The sequence below is a fragment of the Lonchura striata genome, chromosome 1, assembly GCF_046129695.1.
Source record: "Lonchura striata isolate bLonStr1 chromosome 1, bLonStr1.mat, whole genome shotgun sequence".
Taxonomy (NCBI): Eukaryota; Metazoa; Chordata; class Aves; order Passeriformes; family Estrildidae; genus Lonchura; species Lonchura striata.
Window position 1 is genome coordinate 73,597,796 of NC_134603.1, and position 24,910 is coordinate 73,622,705.

Below are 24,910 nucleotides of genomic sequence, written 5' to 3' on the forward strand. Positions count from 1 at the left end.
TATAGCATGCATATAATTTCTTAGCAGCTGCTCATTAGAGTACACTACAAACTCCATCATGGATCAGGTTGAATCACCTCACGAAATAAAAGGTTGCTGGTAAATTTATGCTAAAGCGTAAGTTCCATTACTGATCACATTATGCCAGAAACCCTATGTTCATCACATCTAATTTGTCGGACTAGTTAAAACATTTGCCAATTAAGTGAATCTTCAGTCAATAAAATCATTGGAATTACTGGGAAGTAAAGTTTAAAACTAGGATACAGTACACTTGTCCTTCCCTGCCATTTCTTCGGCTATAAACTGAAACCTGAGCTCCAGGGCCCACCACAAAAAGAAAAATTCATTCTGAAATAATGAAGCTATGAGACAATTTTTTTAACATTAATTTCTACACTCACAGGTCTCTTTGATTGGAATATAATTTAATGAGTGTGAAAGAGAATTATTCTTTTGGTTCTCAGGAGCTCAGAAAAGTGTGAGAAAGTTAAAGTTAATTCATCACTGCATCTAATTAAACAAGTAAATGAGAGATGAGTGCAATGAGAAATAATCCACATCATGACTTACAATAAATATAGTACATGCAAGCATTTAACTCTGGCCAAATTATAAAAGTTTACAATATGACAAAATACCATATATGAAAATACCATGATAACTATCCACCATTATCAACTACTCAGCAACAGCCTGGTAGTTATGCTTTAGTACCACTGAATTTACTATGCCTTGAGTCAAAGATTTTCACATAGCAAGACATAAAAGATTGGACCAGCCCCAGAAGAAACTGATGCAGAGCTCCCTAAAGAAATACAGTTTACGAAGAGTGCATAGAATAAGAACAAGGCAAAGAAGTTATGCATATCTTTTAAGATACATCCTAACCTACACAAGCAAATCCTATGCAGCATTTTACAAATGCCAATCTGATAGCAAATTTTCCTCTAAAAACCTTCATAACCTCTTTGTAATGTGGCAGAAATCATGCTGGCTTCATTAGCTACACACAACACAGCTACACTAAAGAGTTTTTTATGATGTTTTAATTTATGCAATATTCAAAACCCCAAGTCTTGGAGCAGAGTACATTTAATGCATGTTATACTTTTAAAGCATATTTGCAAATTTTCAGCCAAATGTTTTCCTTCCACCATCCAAATTTTTTTCACTATTACATTTAATCACAGCTTTAAATGCCTACCCTTATTACCCGAGGATATTAAAAGCAATACATTAATATCCCTCAGATAGTGATATCAAGTTACCATCTCAATTGTCTTCCCCCTTTTGTAGAATTAATGGCACTGCTGAGTAAAGATACTAATTCAATAATTTCTTTGTTCCCTGAAACATTCCTGAAGTAGCTCTGGCTTTGCACTGCATCAGATGAACTGAGTGATGCTGCATCTGATACACTGTCTATAAAATAAGATTCAAATACAGAAGCAGGCTTAGGACAGACATACCGGTTAGGAGAAGTAAATTCCTATAGACAAAACAGAATGACATTTTATCAATAAGCATGCACTTTAAAGTTAGGTGTTCCTAAAGGCAACTAGAAGTTAAGAAGGCAAACAAATTCATAGAAATCTCCATTTTAGTAAAATTGTTCCATCCAGGTACCCTGTCAAATTTGGAACAAGTTCCACACCAATCTTTCAAACAGATTATTTCTTCTTCTCTTCTCCCTCAAGGTTTATTCTTTATGCTTCACCTAAGTGATTTATTTATATTATCAGCATTTGCTTACTTATATATTAGCACTAAGCATTTTTATTTTCTGAAATAGCCCACAATTGACAATTTGAAATACAAATTAACATTAACTCTGAGAAGATGGCCATAACCAGTCCCCAAAAAAGACATCATCAATTTTTTTTCCATCTCTTGCAAGCAAAATTCTTAGTTTTGAAAGATTAATTTAACTTCTTAACCAGTTCAAGTATTACTGTCTTACTTTTTAGGTGCATAAGAGAGAGCTAAGCTAAAAAGTCTCAAATGTAATTTTTTTAGTATCTCATGTACAATGTAAAACAATTAACTTTGTTTTATTTTAAACTATTTCAGAAAATAAAAACTCAATCAAAGATACCATCTTAAATTTTCTTGAACTAATGACTTCTTCTAATAACAACTTAATGTCTTGTCACAAAACAGAATAATGAAAATCCTTTTAGAAATTCTAGTCTATTCCATCATTTACACAATCTTCTCTACAGCAATATTACAATTTACATAGATGTTTTTTATTCACTACCAGGTACTGTGAAAGTTCAACTTACCCTTCTGAAAGGATAAGCACAAGTTCTAACATGCCATTTGAACATGCCAAATTACAAACCACACTGGATAATCATGAAAGATTATTCTGTAGCAAAATAACTATAATTGTAAACAATATATATATTATAACCCAAAGTATTAAAACTCTTCAAGAAGCCCAAAAAAATCCCCTTACTCAAATCCACAGAACAACAAATGGAAAACCTGGTTTCTAACCAGAGACTTCTTCTCTGAAGCAATTTAAAATCTATGAGGTTGTTTAAAATATATCAAGTCTACTATTTTTGATGTATTTTGTAATTAATATCTTCCAATACTTTCTGTATAAATCACATTTACCTAACACTCAAATTTACTGATGTCAGAGTTTATCATTACCATGGAAGTTTTTCTTTCCAGTCTATTTCATTCCATCATCAGAATTATTGTCTCTGCTCCAAGTGTGCAACAGAAAAACTTTTCTCTCTAACACTTTCTCCTGAAGAGAGAGTAACGTTTATTTTTCATTTGCAGTTTTGAACCATTAGTTCTAAGTAAGGCTGTTAAAGACACTAACCTTGGATATTCTCTCCTTACTCCAATGTTGAACTCCTTTCATTACTTTCACAATACTATCTACAGCTTTATTAAGCATCTGCTGTACCTCATCCAAAGAGGGTGTCATGATGATATTAGGTATAGATAGGTTAATATTAGTCCTAATTATAGGATAGGCACCTTTTTTCTGCTTAGATATACTGTGATTTTCTAAATAAAAGACAAAAACAGAAGACAAACACAAAACAAAAAGGCTGTTCATATTTTTTTCAAGACATCAAACTAGGAATTGTTTTGATATAAACCAACAAACATATCTCCTATTGTAGAGTATTGAGTGTAATTTCTGAAGGGAAAAAGAATTCCTGAAGTACAGCTAACCCCTACAGCAGCACAAAAGAAAAGTAAGTGCAAAGCTATTTTTTCCATGAAGCTTCTCTTCAACTTTCTCTGTGCAGCTAAACTCTGTTTAGCACAAATTTTGTTATCTGGCTGGTACTCCCAGTCAGCATATTAAATTGGGCACAGAACCTCCTTAGAGTCTTATAGTATTGTGTGGCTTCCAGGAGTCACTTGCAGCTGTCCCCCGTCCCTCCCCGGCACCTCGGGACCCTCTGGCTAGCTGTTCCCTCCGGGGACCGGGGTTTGCCGTGGTCCCGCTGCACTGGGCTTACCAGGCAGCGGCTGGGTTAGCACGGTCCGAGCGGCGGCAGTGCCTCGGTCGCCGCAAGGGATCCAGATAAAGAGACAAAGAGAGGTTAATGGTATGCAGTGCAGAGAGATTGTATTGCCTGAACGGTTGCAGGGACCAAAGACCCCGGGCTACTGCCCAGATACAGTTTTATACAGCAAAATTAAGAGATAAGGTCTAAACAATAGACATTGTCTAGCTTGGGTACATCAGAACCACCCCAGGGGCCGGGTCCAATGGGAACTGCTCAGGGGTGGGGAGAAGGGGGTTTACAGAGAAATGCTGAAGCAAAACTTTCCCGAAACAATGGGGCATACAGAAATGTATCTTTTCCTCAGTTTCCCATTCCCAAGGCCTTTCTAAAACCCTTCCTCCACACTACCATGCCAGCATGATAGCAACAGTATTGTATGCCTTATAAACTACAGAGACCAAAGACAACTGACCTTATTTTTGCTTCTTAAAGGCATGCAACAATAAAACACTTTAAAACAATGTTCCATCACCATGTATGGAAATGTCTGAAGGCAATTAGTAAGAGAAAAAAGTCACCTCTATTTTTTTTAATACAGTTTTTGTAAAAGGCAAGGGCAAAGAGATCTTGCCAAGTTATCAAGGTCTTAACTTGATAACTAAACAAGTTAGTTTCTAACATAACTTGTTAAAACTTTTAACAAGTTATCAAGGTCTTGTAGAAACTTATCTATCAAGTCTTGATCCAACTATAATATTGGCTTCAGAACAGTACAGCGAGTCTTTAGAGAAAGAGCATTGTACTGTCACAAGAAAACAAAACCTTTGGAAATAGACAATGCTATTGATTGCAACTTAACAAGACAGCTTAATCAAAATCCCTTTGTTTTCCCCTCTTTTACATGTGTGAGTCTTATTTATACAGTTATGAGATATTGCATTGACATTTTTCTTTATATAGCCTAAAGACCAATGTACTACAATGTAGCCACCTAAGAAGTTGATGGTGGAAGATGCATGAATGCGCTTGCAGATAGTCTCCAGAGTGTGTCAAGTGACTTTCAAAAGGGCATCAATGTTACGATCATTGAAGTAAGAAAGCAGTTCATTGGCTTCTTCCTCTAATTTTTCTAAATCCATTCTCTTCCTCTTTGTTGTAAGAGATAGGCCAGCCCACGTTTGACTGGAATTTTGTGAGGAAGTCAAGATTTTTGATCTTCTTTCTTCTTCTTTTGCTAAAACATCATAAATCCAGTTAGTTAAATATACATAAGGAACTTGAAAATACCATCATGCAACAGTTCCACAGGTGTCTGAAATAATTTTAAGGAAGGGCAGAATTACTCAGTTGTAATCTGCACCCCAGTGTAACAGGCTTATTCCTATCTGCCTTCTTATTCAGTACAAACTGGCATGATTATCATAAAAATTTAAATATTATTTCTTATTTTCTTTCTCTGGGAAGTCCAGCAATTAACCAAGACTACTAAGTACTTCTATGGCATGAACCTTTCAACATCCAAGTTAGATAAATAATACTGACCTATTTTGTAGATAATAAATGATTTTTACATTATTCATTATCCAGGCAAATTCAAAGTCTTTAGATGCTAATCAGTACTTCAGTCACCTAAGCTACAATGTCCCCAAACACAAATTATCAGCACGAAAAAGAAAGAAACACCAAGGAATGCAATACAATCTTCTTACCTGTATTCTTGTCCCTTTTTTCACCACTGGGTACAATTGACTTCTCATCTTCTTTACTGAATTGTTCCTTGGTGTCAAGTAACATGTTTATCAGATCATTAACAGTGGCTTCCACCAGTGAGCTTTTAAAGTGTAAAGTCCCATATCCTTTTATGCAGAGCTCCTGTTATCAAACCAAAACAATATGCTCTTATTGTCACAATTCTCATGTCAATTTCAAAGTCATAGCAGCCTTTATTAGCACAAATGTCAAAGCCTAAGATTTGTGAAAAATCAGATCTATATACAACATTAATTTTAAATTGGTTTGTTCCAAAATACAAGATGAACAATAGATCAACCAGACATCATAAATTACTTCCAGCATTGTTTTGGCTTCTTTCTCAAATCACATGATTCATTAACTAATACCATGAATCAATGTTTATAATGCCTAGTTTCACTAAAAAAGTCCCAAAAGCAAGGGCTTCTTCATTTTCTTAACTTTCCAATGTAAAGATGGGAGAGTCAACACTTCTTTTAATCATTGCTGGTTTACATTAATTGACTGTGCCATAATGAGTATTAGCCAACCATATATCCCATTTACAGTTAAAAAGAAGATAAAAGCTATACAAGATATATTTATTATTAAAATAAACACTAAAATTATAAACTGAAGAGAGAAGAAATCAAAGAATGAGATTAAATAAAATTCAGAAACTTATTACAATACTGTGCATCTTTTTTCTCCAATACTTATAATAAAATCAATCAAGTATGCCTCAGCTAACTACAATTTTTATCTGCAATTGCCTTTTATTTTTTCATTTCTTTGGTATTTTATATTTCACTCAGCTTAAACAAACATGACTACCTTTGTTTAATTAAAAATCAATAATTAGAAATATTCAGCCATTTTCAAATTTTAAGGTAATCTTTGGCCTTCCTAATGGTTTTGTTGAGTTGAGAGAAAAGGCAGATGTGACTTGCAATATCACAGCAACACTAAACAAAGTACTCTGGGATTTTCCCACTGGGTATTTATTTTTGTTGCAGCAATTTTTTAGAAATTTAAAGACACTTGTTAGGTGACAGAAGTTATTTCTAGTCTCCTCTAAATAAAAATTACAATAAGCTTACAAACTGTTACTATTTTTATTGTACCTATAACTGGGGTTCTTTTACCTCTTACTTTGCTATCTCAACTCAAATGGCCATTGTAATTATTATGTAGCAGTTTAACTTTTCAAGTTACCTTACTGTGCAGAGCTGTTTTTGTGCTCACTCACATATTTTTGCCTTCGTGAATATACATTTTAGTACCTGCCCTATCAGGAAGGTAGCAGCAGAATCAAGAAAAACAACTATGGATTGTGAGGCTTACAAACTGCTACTCATTCCATATATTATTTTAAATTTTACTCTGTATTTAACAACACAGTGAGTTGTTACAATGGCCAAAATAGAAAAAGTCAAAGAGTTAAAAACACTAAGATAAGCAAAAATTTAATTTGTAATAGTTATTCCTACAAGAGAAAAGGAATGGGGATTATCTATTTGATTTTCTACAGTCTTTATCAGACCAAATTTTATTTCAGGAGAAAACACGTTAGACATTACAACCTTACTATTGCCTCACAAAATTATCCTGACATAATTATGACCTTAATCAGCTTTCTAACCAGCGGATCTAATCAGTTTTCATGTTTATAGTTAATTACCCTCAACATAAAGGCTTTTGATGTGGTGAAGGAAGGGTGTTTTCTCAGAACACCTTTACCCAAGTACTCCTGCATATATTTTTCACATCCCATTACCAACTCAGGAGAGTTTGAGATACTCATTACACAATACTTTCCTCAGGCAATTGCTGGAGAATTCCCTTATTTAAACAGGAATAATGAAAAAACTATACTATCATAGAGGCAAAATTTTTGAGTACATGAAAGCACAAAAGAAATATCATACACGATCTGGCTTGATATTCATAATGAATAGAAAATAACATCTCAGTTCAGCTCTCTTTGCATTTGGCATTTCTGTTCCTTTTTACAATCCTAACCAAGCAAGTGGGGATTTCCATCGTATCCCATGCATGCTTCATTAATTCTGCATTCAGAATTTTTTATCTCATAGAAAAGAAAAATATCTAAACTCAAAGTAATCTATCTCTTCTTCATGAAACTTTTATCTATTAGCCTTAGTCTTTTGAAGAAATTCCTCACAGCTCTGTGGTTCATCTTCTGGAAACATACAGAGTGTCACTCTACTAATTTCTTGAAGGACAGCATCAATATGAAATTCAACCAAGCCATTCACTTGATCAAGCAATAACTCCAGCCCAGCTTTTGAAGAAAACAGAAGATTCAAGACAAGCTTAAAAGTTTGAATTAATAGCCTGTGCAAAGCTCCCCAGTGTTGTTTTACCTCAACAAATTATCATTATCAACTGTATATGAATTCTGCACCTTAACCAATTTACTTCAAACATCTAAACTTCTATGGCAAGCTTCACCACAAGAATCATAAAATTATCTTTTTGCATAACAAATACTTACCTAGCATATGCTATCTACATGCTAAAAGATAAGTATAATATTATAGAATATAAACTATTCTACAAATGAATATTGTGTAGCTTTTTATAAAAAAATAGCATCTATTATAAATATATATAAGATTAACTTAAAGGCTATGTATTTCAAACATGAAGACATTAACATTTAATTGATGGCCAACAACATTTCCTCTTCTCCTATAGCTTGAACTAGTTACAACTTGGAGAATCTACTAGCAACAGTAAATTTCAGCAAATAAAAACTCAATGCTTCAAACAAATGTTAGAGACCAAACAATAGTTAACAAAAAACAATCACTAGAACTTTAAAAGTTTAATAGCAATCTGTTCTCAATGCTGAAGCTGAAATAGCAGCAAATTACTTTTATTATTCAAAATTAAATTAAGTATAATGTCAGGCTAGCATCCAAAATGCACTTTAATCTGCCATTTCAACTGAAGAAAATATCCACTATAACTACCTATGCAATTTCAGGAAACAAAATCTGTTTGCTGTATTAATTAAGCTGAAGAAAAAGGAATTTGGTATCTTCAGAAAAAAAAAAAATCTCAGTGCAAACTTGTGATAATCTTTTGAAAACACTACAAGCTCATCTGTTTTCTAAAGCTGTTGTCCAAGATATATGTGCATTAGTTTTAAAGACATTGATGTTTAAAAAAAATATTAATATGAAATGCTATTGAGCAATGACAGTGCCAGCTGAGTCAGTGGTTTATTCCTTGAGAAGTTGTTTTGTACATTATAGAAACAAAAAAGCAGGACTAGGAAAAGTCTGGAACCTAGGCACTCTTTTAAAAAGTAGCTATCATTCTTTAAATTCAGAATACACTGGCCATTTTGCACTATATTTTGTTTGGTGTAATTCCAAGTGCCTAACATATACAGTAGTAAAACTTTGATGAACATAAAAGACAAAAAGAAGGTGGTGTTATAAAACAAATGTTTCATAGAATACAGGACAGGTGAAAATTCTGATATCTTTTATATGTAAATCAATTAAATGCAAATCATGTAAAGAACTTTAATCTTATATTATAATTTGCATATGTATAGAACAAATAACCATAAATTAATGGAAGGAGGCAAGTAACCTACCTAGCTTAGAAAAAAACTGTATTAATGTATTCCTCAATATTCAGGGATGTCCAGGTCCAATTAGACCTAGCTGGATAGCATTATCTACATCTACTAATTGAGGAGCTATGAGTTATTCAAAAGGGTGTTGTTTCTTCAGTTTAATTCTTTTGTATTCTGCCAACATCACCTGAAATAATGAAAATAATATTAGTTAATAAACACTCATTGAACCTCTTCATGCGCACACACTTATTACCTAAACTAAGAAAATTCATCTGTATGCATATTATTGAAATTTTTAAGAAGTTATAATTAATTGCTTGGGAAAGGTTTTCATTATTTTTGGCAGAAGTTCACTATTTGTTGCTCTTTATATCTCTATATATATTTGTTGCTCTATGTGAAGCACTGCTTCACACAGAAATCAATCTTTGATTGCACTGGTGCTGTGATGGAGTTAATTTCTTTTTCAATGTCTCCCATGATGCCATGTTTTAGATTTGTGACCGCAACTGTGTTACTAACACACTGATATTTTGGGTATTGCTAAACAGTGCTCGTACAGCATTGAGTCCTTTTCTGCTTCTCACACCACTCTGCTGGTGACTGGGGACACACAAGATACTGGGAAGGAATGTAGCCAGGACCCCAACTGATTATTGGGATCCCATACCTACGACATCATGCTTAAAAATGAAAGTTGGGAGAAGAAGGAGGGAGGGGGACACTCAGAGTTATGGTGTTTGTCTTCCCAAGTAGCTGTGATACTGCCTAGTTTTACCAGATTAATTCCTTCTTTTTTTCCCTTGTGCGTGCACCTCTTGCCTTCCCTATTAAAATGCCTTTATCTCAACTCACATGTTTTATATTTTAACCATCAGATTATCTCCCCCATTTCAAGGAGGGAAGTAAGGGAGCAACAGTGGGACATTTGGTTGCCTGCTGGATTTAAACCACATAATAGAAAAATCTTGCAAATTTCAGTTGGTAAATGAGTGTTACAGAAGACAAAAACTCAAGGAGAAAAATACATCTAGGTGAATTTTCCAGCAATTCTAATAAGATCAGCCTTACCAGAACTATATTATACTATTTTCTTTCTAATGTCCCTTTAACTTGCTGACCTAGTTTCACATGTTCAGCAATAACATTATGACTTCAAGTCATACTCTATGATTTATGGGGTTTTTTTCATTTCAAAGTAGTCCTTTAAAGCTATAGGTTTCTGGACATCTATTTTTGAATTCCCATCTTGAGTCATTGGGAATCTTGTCTGTTCACAGGCAGATAAAATGATCTAAAAGACTTAAAAGACAAGAAAAAGGGAAGTTTCAACTTCTTTTTTTAAACTGTTCCAACAGACACGCATGTAAAACACCAGTGCCAGAAAAAAAAAAAAGCTGCTACTTGCTGCATGCTTTATACATTTTAAAAGCAGACCACCTGTTCCTCCCTTCCAGGTATCCTGTCAAAACAAATGCTGCCCAATGTTGACTTCATTATTGGATGAGAGATTAATTGCTTATCATTTAAAAAGCAAGCAACAACACAGGACATTTTGTGTAATCCTTTCCTCCCCATTCTCATCTCTGTTCCAGACCCTGCAGAGCTTCCCCAAACACATGCATCTACAAAGTAACTTCCCAGAAAATATAAAGCCAAGAAAATGTTTCAATCTCATACAAATAAGAAAACAGATTTGCACGTTTTCTTGGTACGTAATTGTTGATTTTCATTTATTCTCTTCCATATGTACAGTACCCAGGCATCTTAATGTACAGTACATATACATAAAATAATTAATGTAAACCCACGTGCAAATTGTTGACAATGTTCTTGTACCAGTCTGTCTGCTGTTGAATAACACTTGCAAATGGTGGAATTTCAAGGCATGTATAAGCCATGCAATCTGTTTCTCTGATTAAAGTTAATATTTGAGGATCAAAATTCACAAATAATTCTCCCATTTCAGGAGCTTTTACCAAGAGATTTGCTTGAAGTCCTCTTTTAGTTAACTCAATCTACAGGAAATAAAGTCATCATTCCAATCAGACAAGCTACTACAATAAAATATTTTGGTTTGCATATAAATATCACTTTTGCAGATAGTTAAATTAGGCACTGCTGACAAAGACCGATACATTATATGAATCCAAAACCAAAATTTATTGACACAATGTGTATGAACCCAAACGCTTAATAAATCAAACTGCTATTTATCTAACAGATATTCTTCTGTTGAGTCTTGGATGTTATAAGCTGCATTTCACATTCCAAAACCAAATCAGAGGCATAGATTTTCTTGTTTCGACCAAGAAAATCTTAACACTCATGTCCTTAGAACTTAATGCATATATAAGGCTGCAGGATTATTCTTGGATAACCTCTTCACATATCTTTTGAATATACTTATCCCCATTTCTCCTTTCACTTGTTTTCCAGTAACTAATAAATATACCAATCTTAATTATACTGACAATTATATCCAACATTTGGGCAAATATGTTAAAATACTAAAATTAATGTTTACTATAGATATTTTTTTAATCGTAAAAGCAAAGCGTAATCGCACAATTGGTTTACCTGCCTTATTTAAATATTAGAGGACCATTTGTTCTCTATGTGATTAGAAAGAACAGCATTCCTTAGAGCACCACACACTGAAAATTTGGCTGACACCAAAAAGCAATCCTGCCTTAGGCAGGCAAAGTTTTCCTACATTAAAAACTTTGCTGCTATTGTCATTTTCCAGTTGTCTTAGTTGGTGTAACTTTATTGTTCTTTATTTGCTCCTCAAATGTCATATATCACATTACATTGAGATGGAGCTTATTTCTAGGCCATAGTTTCAAAACTCATTGATATCTTTCAGTGCACTTTTTACTTTTTCTATGGAACACAGAAAATTTGCACCACCTTTCAATGTCTAAAATATAGTGGAGGATACTGCTTGCTTCAGCAATATCATGTACTTTCAAGACATTTTTCACAGCATTTTTCAAGAAATAATCTAATCAATTTTTTTCAATGAAGATGTCATGCTCTATCCACTATCATCAGTCTTCAAAAAAAAAAAAACAACTGTTTTTTTTCTGTAAAGTTCAACAGCAAATCTTACTTTACTTATTTTTGAGCTTCATACTCATTATTCCCACTCTCAAGTCTTCCTCCCCTGCCTATGTTTTCTTCTCATGCAGTTTTCATTGTTAAGGTAACAGAAAATGTCAATGGAAATAAGGGGTGCATTGAAGGCACAAAAAACAAACAAACAAACAAACAAACAAACAAACAAAACAACTCTTTTTGCTATTAAAAAAAAAAACTGGAATAAAAATATGTAATAATCTGGAGAATAACCACCCGGTAACAAGTACAAAAAATAGGGGCAAAAATGTTCAGAACTCTCAGAAAGTGACACTAAGCTTAACATTTACATTTTACAGAAGAATAAAAAGCAATAGGAGTTGAGCCCTATTTGTGTTCCATTTGTATTCCCCACAGGACACTTGCCACTCTCACGTTTTTTCTTTTGTTCAGGAGTAGAGCAGGAGCTCCACCTTGTGTTCTATGACACTTATGTCCCGTGTGCACTCTTCTGGCCTGAAAGAAGAGACTACAGAGCAGTAGTCACATATTTTTTTTGCTGTACCTGGTAGACTAACGCGTGTATGTTAATATACTTTTCGTGTCTTTTCAATTCATGTGTCTATGTTTCAAACTTGAAATTCTGTTCAAATCCACCTCCCTTTGTTCCTACCTAATAAGCATGAAGTTGGAACAGGCTCAGGAAGTTTATATAGCTGCCAAGTGTGATTTGACTGCTATAGGAGAGAACAGACAGGTAACAGATCAGTACAGATTACTAATCAGAATCAGAACTCACATTATTTGGACCTCATAAAGGAATGCATCACTTCAGGGGAGATGCCTGGGATATTATAGTTATTTCAGAAAAGATGAAAGGCAAATGTACTTGACTGCTCCATCAAGGCACAGTACATGTCAGAAAATCTGATCACTATATCACCTCGCCAAAGATGCAGCCCCACAAGAATCATACATTCTCCTTAGTCTTTACAGATGAGATGAGGCAGTGAAAACTATCATCAGTTTACTTTGAATGATGCAGGTATCCAGCTCAGTACCAGAATCAAAAAAGAAACTGAGTTCAAGAGAGAAACACTAAACAAATGCAGAAGGCTTCCTGAAGTATTACAATTCATTACATAAAATATGAGGGATATGCACCAGCTCTCTGTGAAGAGCACACGAAAACATATGAACTTCCTATGTTAGCAGACTAAGCATTAAAATTAAATACCTTTCTAAGTACAATAGCAGTCTTCATTACTGCCAGGAAGAAGAACCAACTATGTGCAGGTTAAGGGTGAGGATTTTGGATATGATGTACCTGAACCATAATGTATAATGAAGCAACAATTGAGGTACTACTGTTCAGGTTCCTTGATTCCCAACTTGCACTCAACTCCAGATTAATCATCAATAATATATATTCAGCACTAGGTCTCAATCAGCATATTTTATGTACTCGAATATTGCAATCATTTCTCCTGGTTTACTATACCAAATTGACACAAAAGAATCCCACTTACAGTATCAGACAATCAAATCTGGTGACTCTTCACCAAATCTGTCAAATCTGGTAACGTTTCACACTGCATGTCAAATGCAAGAGTGAAAATGGATGGATCGGGAAAACCTAATATATTTAGACTGGAGAAAAAGCAACTGGTACCTCTGGTCCCAGATCTGGTCTAAGACTACCTTTGAGAATATTGGTATTTATCAGCACCAGAAATTTCCACAGTGTACAAAAGCTATGCCTGAGTTCCAAAAACAACAGGCAAATGTATTGACAGGTATCCATCTACCTTCAAAACCACAATCTGGAGATTCTGATCCTTCTTTTTCAGCTTTGCAAGGCTGAGGTAATTTTTTCTATAAGATGCTCTTTCACAAGGCAACAAAGAAACTGGAGGTGAAAAATATGCCAAAACAATAGTAGAAACTTGCAGAGTTTTCAAGCCTTTAAAGTAGTCCCTGAAGTCCCTTTATATCTGATAATATAAAGGTAGTCATAGGTTCTATGTACAAAACCCAAGAGGGTAAAATTAGTCAAATGAGATTTAGAATTTAAAGTAAACCATGTTCTCTGAAGAATATTCAGGCTACAAAGTGTTCTGCCTGTAAGGCCCCAAACAACTCATTCAGCAAGACACATAAAAGGGGCTTATGGTTGTTAATGTACTCAGAGTTACACACATGGGAGAAACACCAACCAGATAGTCTCAAGAGATCAAAACAACAAAAAACACTTTACTGGTAACTTTAGACGACCATAGAACTTTGGCAAAAGGTTTAGTACAATATTCAGTCAACATAAAACACTTCTTAAAACATTAACTTGGCCCATCCAACTTCGCAAACTCTAAGCCCACTTCATTTTAAGTTACTCCAAAAATTCCAAGAAGATGGAATTAGAAGAAGAAAGATCACGAAAGACAGAAAATACACAGAATAGCACATATATAGCCATAAATTCCTGGGTTCCAGCAGTGTTCAGATAGAAATTCCAAGAGAAGGTAGTGTTAAGACATCAGATAGCTTCATATTCAGCTTTAAACACCCTTTGGCCTTCCTAGACCCTTCCCCTGGCTGGGATTTTCGGTCATTTGGCCACTCAGGAGCTGGGTTAGGGACTCCAGAGGTAGACATGGACCAGTGCTTCTGGTGTGCCAGGGATTGGTAGCCACTGCAGGGCTGAGACACAGGCTCTAGGGCTGAGATACACTGCCTCGCCAGGGCAAGCCCCCACCTGCTCCTTCCCCCACACACATGCATCCTAAAATTCTCAATAGGAAATTAAATTACTTTGTACTGGTTCTGATTGGGTTAATCTTCTCTGTCAGCATTTAATTTTCTTCATATCAGCTTATGTGGTATCATCAGATTTGTTATCAAAACAAGGCTGATAATGCACTGACGTTTGAGTTGAGCAGTGCTTTCACAGCATCAAGGCCTTCTCTTGTTCTCACTCTGTCCACACAGGGAATAGGCTGGGGGTTGGGAGTGGGAATGAAGGGTGCAAAGGAGGCTGTGAGGGGACAAAACCAGGCAGATGTCATGAAATAAAAAAGGATGCTACAAAATAAGCAAAGAGATATTTCTTGCCATATGACATCATTCTCAGCAATAAAAAGGGAAAGGCAGAGGTTTGAATGGGTTAGCCACCATCTGCTCTGGAATTGGTTAGACATTGTTTGATCCATGGAAGATGGTGAGAAATTGCCTCTGCAGGCAATTTCTTTACCCTTTCTTTCTCCACTTCTACTTCACTAAGTAAACAACTTATCTTAACCCACAAGTTTTCTTGCTTTTGCTTTTCCTTTTCTCTTCCCTGTCTCACTGGGGGTGCATGGGGGAAAGCAAATGAGCATTTTTGTGGTGCTTAGCTGCCTATTAGGGTTAACCCACAAGGGGCTCAAAGCTCACTTGTGCACTGAGTATGCTATCATCTGTTCAGACTGGATGCTTTTTACATGTATATTTACAGAGTGTACCCATGGATTACCACTCAAAATAAAATTCATATTGTCCAGAGCAGAGATAACCTCTGTGTCTTGACAGAACCCAGGCCTGGTTCAGGGTTTCCATGTGGTGGAAAAGTCTCTCCTCCAACCCGTGGAAGGAGGAAGGACAGGACCGGCCAAAAATCACCTCCATCTTAAAACCTCTGAGCCCCATGTACAAAGTAAACCCCCCCCCCCCCCGTACAGGTGTTAAAACCCCCCTGTACAACACTAAAAAATTCTACCCTCTACTTTGTAACTACTTCTACTATAATATCTAAACTTTTGTGACTTCTTGTTCTTCCTGCAAAGTTGGTAAACCATTCCATGGTTCAAACTCAAAATCACAGCTGTTTCCAGCTGCCTGCCAGGGTCTAAAATGCTTCTGACCAGGGCCTGGAACCTCCAAAAATGTCTGAGGGACATTTTGAGTTCCAACAGTGTCTGTTTTCACTTTTGGCCAACCAGCTGACAAAACTTCTCTCCCCAGACATTATCTTGCACCAGTTGGAAGAATGTGGCAGAGACAGAGGGGCAGCTAGACCTACCACTAGATATTCATTATATATATATTTTTTTTTAACTTCTTAGTTATAATGAAAGGTCTTTCAGTTGTTCCTAAAATCAGCTACAGATATTACAGGCCCTATTTTTTTAACAGGAACACATTCTCATAAAACAACTTTTTTCATTCATCCCTCACTTGAGAGTCATCATAAGTTAGGTTAAGCATACATGCTGCTACTAACCAGGGATAACACCATTTTTTATTTTTTTCTTTAAGGAATATCTTAATCAAAATCAGCTGGTTTACCTGCTGAAGCCATTCCCTGTGGTAGATCACCTCAAATTTCACAAGAACTTTTGCTACTTTGTTGTAATTGCGGATTATGCTCTTGCCATCTGGTGTTTGTAGAACTGCTGGATGTCTCTGGAAAGTCACCATGGGCTCCTTGATCCTATGGAATAGGTGACATGCCCACAAGATCTTGCCAGCTATTGGGGGCAGATTACGAGCCAGTGGAGGGTCCTTTTTGTGCCTAGTGTAGATCTTACAGACGGTTTCTATGTCATGGCATAGTTTTGAAATATTTTCTGATACTTTTCATCAATGCCAAAATTTGGGATTTGCAATCTGCTTAGAAAAATAATAATAATGAAAAAACTCCTTCAACACTTCTGAAATCCTCCTAATGCATTGTTGGAAAACAGTTGTTCCAGATTCCCTTGCATGCTTTAGAAAATAACTACTTTGGCAGCAGAGTTTTCAGCTTGAACAAACGTTGTCACAACCTGACTCCAAAAAACAAAGATTTAGACCAGATGATAAAAGTTTCCAAGTAAGCCTACACATTTTCTGTTTCATCACTGTTTTCAAACACTGGGCTGAAACTATATGCAGCAAACTGCAACCAATTCACCACTAGCTGTCTATTCCATTAAACAGATTATAATAAAAAAACTGACAGAATAAAGAGTAAGGCTGTTTTGCAACAATGTTAATTTAGAAAGACAAATTTCACTGTTTCTTAATAAAAGCATTTTATTCTTTTCTAACTGCATTGTGGTAACAAATTAATGCCATTGTTCAAGCATAAAGCTAAGGCAAATATGCTAACAAAATTTTCCTTTACTTCAGCTGGTTTTGAAAGATGAAGTTCAAAGTCCACTCATATTTTGCAGTTTCAAATTCAAAAAAATATGGCTTTTATTCATTCAAGCTACTAAGACAACTCTTAACAGGGCTGAACAGCTGAGACCAGAGAGGTTGAGTTTATTTTTTTTGTATTTAAGAAAATGCCTCCTGCTCTGCTCTCCCTCCATCCCGACCCATACCCCCACCTCCCCACCCCCAGTCCTTTCCACTATCCTCAATGTTTTATTTTCATTGCCTGGCAGAATTTTAGAAATCTAAATAGGACATATTACCTTTCAAATTTCTGCAACATACTCAGTGCCCTTTCAGTGTTCAGAATACTTTCAAAGGTGATGTCCATGAACCGCCTTAATTGATCCTGAAGGAGAGTAAATAATTCTACATCAGATAAGCCCCTAAAACACACATCAAATATGCCAAGTATTATTTGACAGGGTTTAACATGCAATATATTAGAAGATAATTTGTTGATGTGAAACTAATCTCAATAAGTATTATTTTTCCATTTATTTCTTCCCAAAATAATTAAACAAAACACAGCCAACTTTTGAGGCATTTTCTTTCCAAGTTCCCTCTGTAGCTCTGCAACCAGGAAAAGCTTCTGTAGCCTCCGATGTTTCACCATGTTGAGAGGCCTTAAAGAATGCTTGCTTACCTCTCTGTAAACCAAAGCAAGACAAGCTTTTTTTTTTTTCTTCTGCAGATACCCTTTTCTTTCCCCATCTTGTGATTTCAGAACTATTGGAAAGTTAATTATCTGACTTATTTGTACTACACTCCTATTAATTCAGTGAAATTACCCATTTTTGTTATTCTTGCCAGCATACAGTAATGAAAAATGCTTTTGCTGAAGGCCCTAAATGGCCCATTCCATTAAACTAGTCTGAAAGATAGTGAATGGAAGCTTCAAAGTGGAAATATATGGGAATAATTTTTCAATTTCAGAATGCAAACTTTGAGATTTGCATTTTTTGTGGTAACTCAGAGATAATAATAAGGATTTCTCAATAAATTAAATTATTTTGTATAATTGTATCATGCATGAAGATCATTTATGTCTGCAAAACTCTTCATAGTCTTGGTCAAAATCAGTCTTCTGCTGATCCAAGAAATCATAATGCTTATTCTTCATGTTGCCAACAATTCTCTAGACAATTTCACAGAAAAAGATAACCATTACAAAAAAAAATGTCTTATGAAAAAGACTTTCCACACCAAACATTTAGCACAACACGTTGTGCATATTCACATTTTACCTTTGCTAAGTACTTACTGAGCAATATAAGCAAACCCTTTAAAATAAATATTTGCAGAAATCAAGTTGGTGTAATGTCCATTCAAATTTCATTTCTATTATTTATTTCAAATAAATTTGAAATTTATTTCAAATTTCATTTGTATTATTTATTTCTAATATTCTAAGTCAATTAGAACTGACACAAAATTCAGACTTGCTTTTCATCAAAGACATTTTTTACTAATTAAACATTCTGTCATGAAGAAGTACATTTCTATTAAAAATTTAAAGTTCAACAGAGAAAAATATTTTACATTATTATTTTCCATGTCCTTTAAACAACTAATTCCATATATAAATAGACTCTACAAAAAGCACAATAAGATGCAGCACATCACCAGCCCACAACTTAGTATTCCTGGCTTCTCTTACACAGCTGCTGTCTATACACATAAAAGTATATCTTAATCATCATCTCCCTTGAGATGTACACACAGATAAAGGATTCCTAATGATAAACTACTGTTCAACATCCTAGTAGTTTACCACAGTATAATTATGAAACTCAATATATTTCCAGCTCAGCTGACTTCCCTACATTTATGGTAAGTCAACTGAAATTCAGCTTCATTGCATTGCTGTAAACAAAAAATTCCATCTTTTCCTTGAACAGATAGGAACTAAGTATTAAAGCATAAAAAACAGCAAAATAGTTAACTCCTATTGTAAAGAAATTTTAAGACATATAATCAGTCACATACTAACTGTAGCTATGGTCCATGTCAAATACTTCAGTAGCTCAATCTTGTCACTTTAAAAAGAAGTGTGATCACTTTTCTGCTCTTTATGCAACCTATTCAGAACCATTCATGCAGCCTTTTTTACCTAAGCATTCTTCATCTTGAAATACAATTGACTTTACAGCAGCTGGGTCTCACACAAAGTTCTTGTTTAAGGACTTGGGTGCTCCAATGGATAATGAGGTGTATCTCTATAAAGTTTGCATCATAGCTTGAGCTGATGGTCACAGGCAGTTTTTCAAACATAAATGCCCCAAAGAAATTCAATTCATGTTTTCCAGCCTATAAAAATTGCACTTCATTGCATGATCTGAAAATTCTCCACAACCCGGGTTGCTGAGAAGTCTGGTTATGTGACTTTGGAGAGCAGCTCTTGGAAATAAAATTTAGAGCTTTCCAGACCTGTCCTGCCCACATGGAAGAGTCTTGGACTAAGGTATCCTTACAGCTGTGCCCTCGCTAAGTCTCAGAAGACTATAGAACAGAACAAAGCAGAAAACTGGTTACTATGAAGGATGTATTCAAAGAATCAAAACCCCAGACAACAGATGGAGTAAACCAGACAAGAAAGGACCATGGAATGGTCACATTTTACACTACAGTTATTTCACTAAAGCAAAGTGATTGACTCCTGATCATAACAAAAAGGCAAAGAACAGAGTAAAGTGAACTAGAATGACATGTTTTCCTGTACAGCCACTGATTCATATGTGATCTCAAAAAGCTGTTTACAAAGTCCACCTTCTGATTTATTTTAATATTTACAGGCACCATAATTATGATACTGCACTGATAAAGTTACACAAAAAAGTAAGCTAACTCAGGCTCAGTAAAAGCAGGAAAGATTCCATTTGCTAGAAAAGAAAGCTAGCTGAGAAAGAAGGAAGGAAAAGATCTAGCATATTTATATTCTTAAAAGAGCTCCTTGTTACTCAAGTCCCACTTCTCTTAAAAAAAAATAAAGAAAACCGCATAGTAATACTAATGAGCCAAGGGGCACTCACAGCTAGCTCAACATTCATAGAGATAGAAATGTAGCACTTCTCACTTTTTATCATGACCACAGCACAAAACTCTGCTCCCATTACTCCTGTTACAAAGTCATCCCAATTTATTGCATTTTTCAATCAGCTTTGATTTTAGCATACTTCTTTTACATGTCCACTGGCACCTTTTCTTTCATCTTGTCTTCTTATTTCTCCAATAATCACATATTTACGTTGCTATTACCCTGTATTTTTAACACAATTAAAGAGTTAATTTTTTTTCAATAAACACTTTCCTAATTTTCATAGTTTTCTCATAAAAGGTTCAAGCTAGACTGACCCAATATACAAAATCTAATGTGTACCTGATATTTTGTGATCATTGCTGCCAATCCCTCTATCTTAGATTCCTGTAGAACTGAGTAGGTTCTCATAGTACTGAAAACATCTATTATCTTTACCAGATGACAATGAAAGGCTTCAAATTTTCCAAATATATATATCTCACTAAAATCAAATTGTCTTTCAGCTGGATTTTGTTCCAAATTCTCTTTTATCTTGTGGAAGCAATTTTGATACTCCTTAAATAAAGAATTTAAAAGAATGTCAAGCATATAACAAAAATCACTGTCTTTAGCTAGAACAAAATTTACACAGATAGGTATTATCCCAATCTGACATCAAGTAGAAGTTTCACCAATAATCTATCATGAACACTATAAAGAGAGTAACAGAATTTGCCTCTGAAAATTAACCCATCAATGCCACTAAAGAATTATACATTTCATCAAATGACCAAACTGTACATATATGTATTTGTACATATCCTTGGCTAGCATGAAATTCTGTTCCCTCCATTTCATAGCAGGGTTTGATGTGTTTACTGAATAACCAAGATGACAATCCAGTTTCCAGAGACTGCAAATGTTTGCATGCTGAGTAGTTTTACTAAGTAATCAAGGTTCAAAAATCACTTTCAAGAACAAATCACTTCCTGAACTTTTAATGCTGCTCCGTAGCAGCTTCCACTTTTGATTCTGCATTTCTAACAAGGAACAAACCTTATTCAAGACTTGCTAAATTCTTCCCAAAGTCAAAGTACATAGTCAACAGATTCACTTGAAACTGTTTCTTTCAATAGTGGTTCTCTTTACAATAAAATGTTCATTATTTTATCACATTTATGTATGAATAACCTCACTCAAAGATATCAATACAGAGGGTCCAGATTTTGCTATGTTGCTACTGATTCAAATTCTAAGTTTTAATCTACTGAATTTCTGAAAGTTTCTGGAACTAATAAGACGCAAACTAATACCTAAATTTCAATATATTTTCATGCATCAACTGGACAATTTGATATATCTTTATAGAAAAAGACAAGTTTATTGCTCATTGATGATGGTAAGATGTCATACAAATTTACACTCATTTATTCTAGAACTAGGTAAGATTTGTTGCTTCAGGAGGTATTAGGATAAAGCTCTAGTCCTGCAAGCACACATTGGGAATGAAAAAAATTAATGGAGAAAGCCTACGTGAAGCTCCCAGTATGTACAGGGAGATTATCAAAGAGAGAGTCAGGCTCTTCTTCACAGTAGCACATGGACAGAAGCCAAGAAGCAAAGGGCGTAAATTGAAATGGATGAGGTTCTGACTGGCTATAAGGAGAGAACCGTTCATCCCAAAGACAGTCAAACAGTGAAAGAGGATGCCCAAAAAGGCTGTGTAATCTCTTTATCCTTGGAGAACTTCAAGACAGGACTAGATAAAGGATTGGGAAACCAAGTTTGATCTCATACTGTGTGGAGTTGCGTTATGTATATGTTTTATTATCCCTGTATTATGTATTGGTTTATTCCTTTGTACCCCCGTGTGCAACTTGGTTTATCCCCAGTTTTCCCGCCTTGTCCGCCCTTCCCGCCTTCCCAGTATCTATCCATCACCCTGAAAGAGGCATTTTACCCCCCCCCGGGTGCCTTGTCTATCACTCGGTGCCCCTTCCCATCCATCCAGAAGCTTCTACTCAGGGCACCGGGTGATTGGGCGAGAACCTGGGGCTCCCCCCATATCCTTCCCCCATTGGACCCCACCATATCCCCCCATCCCGGAGCCACCCCCTATCCCTATCCCCATTGGTCGTTGGATACCCCTCCCTTACAGTTTATAAGCCAGTGCAAGCACCTTGTGCTTGTTCCTGTGGGCTGGCACCGTTCTAGGATATTTGGCCCCGTTGGGCTACAATAAACTCGGACTTAGCCCCCAGCAGGATCCGCTCTTCATTTACCACCGCGAGGCTTGCTAGCGCTGCCCGGAACCCACAAAGGCACTCTCCAAACCCCAGCTGGGAGCGGCGGAGGATGCCTCCATCGCCCGCCCTCGCCCCACAAGAGCTAGCCGGGGCTGAGAGAAAAGGGATTTGGGGCGGGAGCGCGGCAGCTGGCGCCCAACGTGGGGCCCCGTTTTCGCGGCGTTGGACCCTCGTTTGAGGATTTTAGGGTCGCGCAGACCTGAAGAATCGTCCTCCTGGCCGTCAGCTACCCCGGCGAGAGCAGACCCACGTTTTAGTGGGTGGCACTCTTGGGGACAGGATCGGCAGCTCTGGAAAGCACCTCCGGAGTCGATTGTCTCGCGGAGAAGCCCTGCGATTGGTTTTTCTTTTCCACCCTTCCCTCTCGGACCCCTGTAGTTTGTGAGTATAGGGGCCCCTGGGGCTTTCCCGGTCCTTTTTTTTTTTGTTGGTTCCTTTCCCCTAGGTTTTAGGGGAAGGATCCCTTTTTGGTGGGTTTCTTTTTCCCCGGGGTTCGGGGAAAAAATTCCTGTTTTTAGTGCTTCCCTTTCCGGGCGGGAAGCTTAAGGACCGCGACAAAGCCGGAAGTGTGGTCTTTTGTTTTTCGTTCGTGTTTTCCCAATCGTAGGCGCTGCAGCACGATTTAACATCTAACAGCCATGGGTGCAAGGCTGTCCGTGCCGCAGAAGAGCATTTATTCCCAAGTTGTGGGTATCCTTTTAGTGGGGGGAATTAAGGTTAAAAAATCTGAAGTAAAACGGTTCGTTCAGTGGTTGTCGCAAACTTTCCCTGACATTTCGCCAGCTAAATTATACCAAGCCCCTTTTTGGGAACAGGTAGCGGGGAAGATCCTGCGACAGTCAGATCTCTCTCTCTCCATATTCACCCATTTGGCTCTCCAAATTCGCGATATAATTAAATATCGCTACGAAAGTCTGCCACAGCCAGCCGCAAACAAACCGATCCCCAGTTCGGCGGGTAGTTCTAATAACCCTACTCCGCTTCCCTGTCCCTCAGCCCGGTCTCTGCAGTACGATGCGGCGGCCGCCGCTGCGGCAGGGCGCGGGGCAGCTGCTGTCGCTGCTCCCGAGGCCGCCGCTGCGGCAGGGCACAGGGCAGCTGCTGTTGCTGCTCCCGAAGCTGCAGCTGCGGCCGGGCGCAGGGCAGCTGCTGTCGCTGCTCCCGAGGCTGCGGCTGCGGCGGGCGCTGCGGGAAAACTGCGGCAAAACTCTCCCTCTCTCCCGAAGTCGGGTATTATCAGACAGGCATCCCGGCATTGCCCGCAGGCAGATTCTGGCCCCTCTGAGAATACCCTAGACACCCCGCAGAGCGGTGCAGGCACTGTCTCTCCTTCTACCCGTTCCCCTTTTTCCCCGCGCTGTACAGCCCCGTCCCGTAGAGACTCCGTTCGTTTTCAGTTATCCCAGACCCCCGAAGATCCCTCATCCCCCATCCTCCATCCCCAAACCCCACGAAATGGTTCCCCTTCTTCCCCCTTCCCCATGACACAAGATGGAGGTGACCGCGTGGGTTTTCCCGCCACTCGTGCTCCTTCTTCCCATGATCCCTGTCCTCCCCCCTCCCATAATCCCTTCCGGCAGACCAACCCCTTCTGCTCCCCGGATTTCTCCGCCCACCTCCCTCCTCCACCCCCCGTCAACTCCCCCTCCCTTGAATTATTCAACACCCCACCCCTCAACTCCACCCCCGGGGAGGGGAGTCCCCACCATACCACTCCTCCTGCTCCAGACCACGCCTCGTCCCCTGGTTCCCACGACCCCACTTCCAGTTCCCACGCTTTCGGTTCCGGGGGGGGGGAGCGTGGGAACCCCGATCCACCCCAATCCCTACCTGCCTTCTCGGCCGCACCTGTCACCTGTACCCCGCGGCAGGGGGGTAGGCCCCTTGCACAGTGGTCCCCCATCCCCCAGCAGACCATCAAAGAGCTCTGCAAGGCCAAGAAGGGGTTCGGGATGGAAAGCGAATACTTCCGAGGCTTATTAAAAGCAACCCTCTCCTCCAAAGAATATGTCCCAGCAGACACGCGAACTCTCTTCTCCTGTTTAATTACCCACGGAGAATTCCTCATCTGGGAGTCCGAGTGGAAGCGGGAGATCAGAGAGGTGTTACCTGACCTCTGGGCCAATGCAGATAGCTCTAGGGATGAGGATGGGGCTGTAATATCGCTAGACCACTTGTGCGGGGAGGGGGATTGGAAAATGGGGACCAAGCAGGCGGAAAAAATCCCCAGAGAGGCGCTGCAAGTCAGCACTAGGGCAGCAGAAAAGGCGTTTTTTAAGTTAAGACCCAGCAGTACGGTTATTAACTTCTTGTCCCTAAAGCAGGAATCCCTAGAACCTTTTGTCGCGTTCGTGGATCGCTTGCATCACGCGATGGAGGCTCAGGTCCCGGACGAGAGGCTGCGAGAGGGGATGCTTGCCACAGTTGCGAGGCAGAACGCTAACGACGCGTGCCGGCAAGCAATCCTCAGTCTGCCCCTGGACCCTGAGCC

At 37.8% G+C, this 24,910-nt stretch overlaps 1 protein-coding gene across 1 annotated transcript in view; it reads right to left on the minus strand.

Moving 5' to 3' along the window:
• DNAH5 (dynein axonemal heavy chain 5) overlaps positions 1 to 24,910 on the minus strand; it is a 127,811-nt gene that overhangs the window by 85,299 nt on the left and 17,602 nt on the right. Inside the window, 15 exon segments of the mRNA XM_077788575.1 lie at positions 1,292 to 1,425; positions 2,668 to 2,767; positions 2,846 to 3,036; positions 4,483 to 4,725; positions 5,201 to 5,363; positions 7,382 to 7,558; positions 8,874 to 8,914; positions 8,917 to 9,025; positions 10,653 to 10,859; positions 16,243 to 16,502; positions 16,505 to 16,563; positions 17,358 to 17,443; positions 18,127 to 18,139; positions 18,141 to 18,232; positions 20,474 to 20,689. Coding sequence (XP_077644701.1) covers positions 1,292 to 1,425; positions 2,668 to 2,767; positions 2,846 to 3,036; positions 4,483 to 4,725; positions 5,201 to 5,363; positions 7,382 to 7,558; positions 8,874 to 8,914; positions 8,917 to 9,025; positions 10,653 to 10,859; positions 16,243 to 16,502; positions 16,505 to 16,563; positions 17,358 to 17,443; positions 18,127 to 18,139; positions 18,141 to 18,232; positions 20,474 to 20,689 — 2,091 coding nt within the window.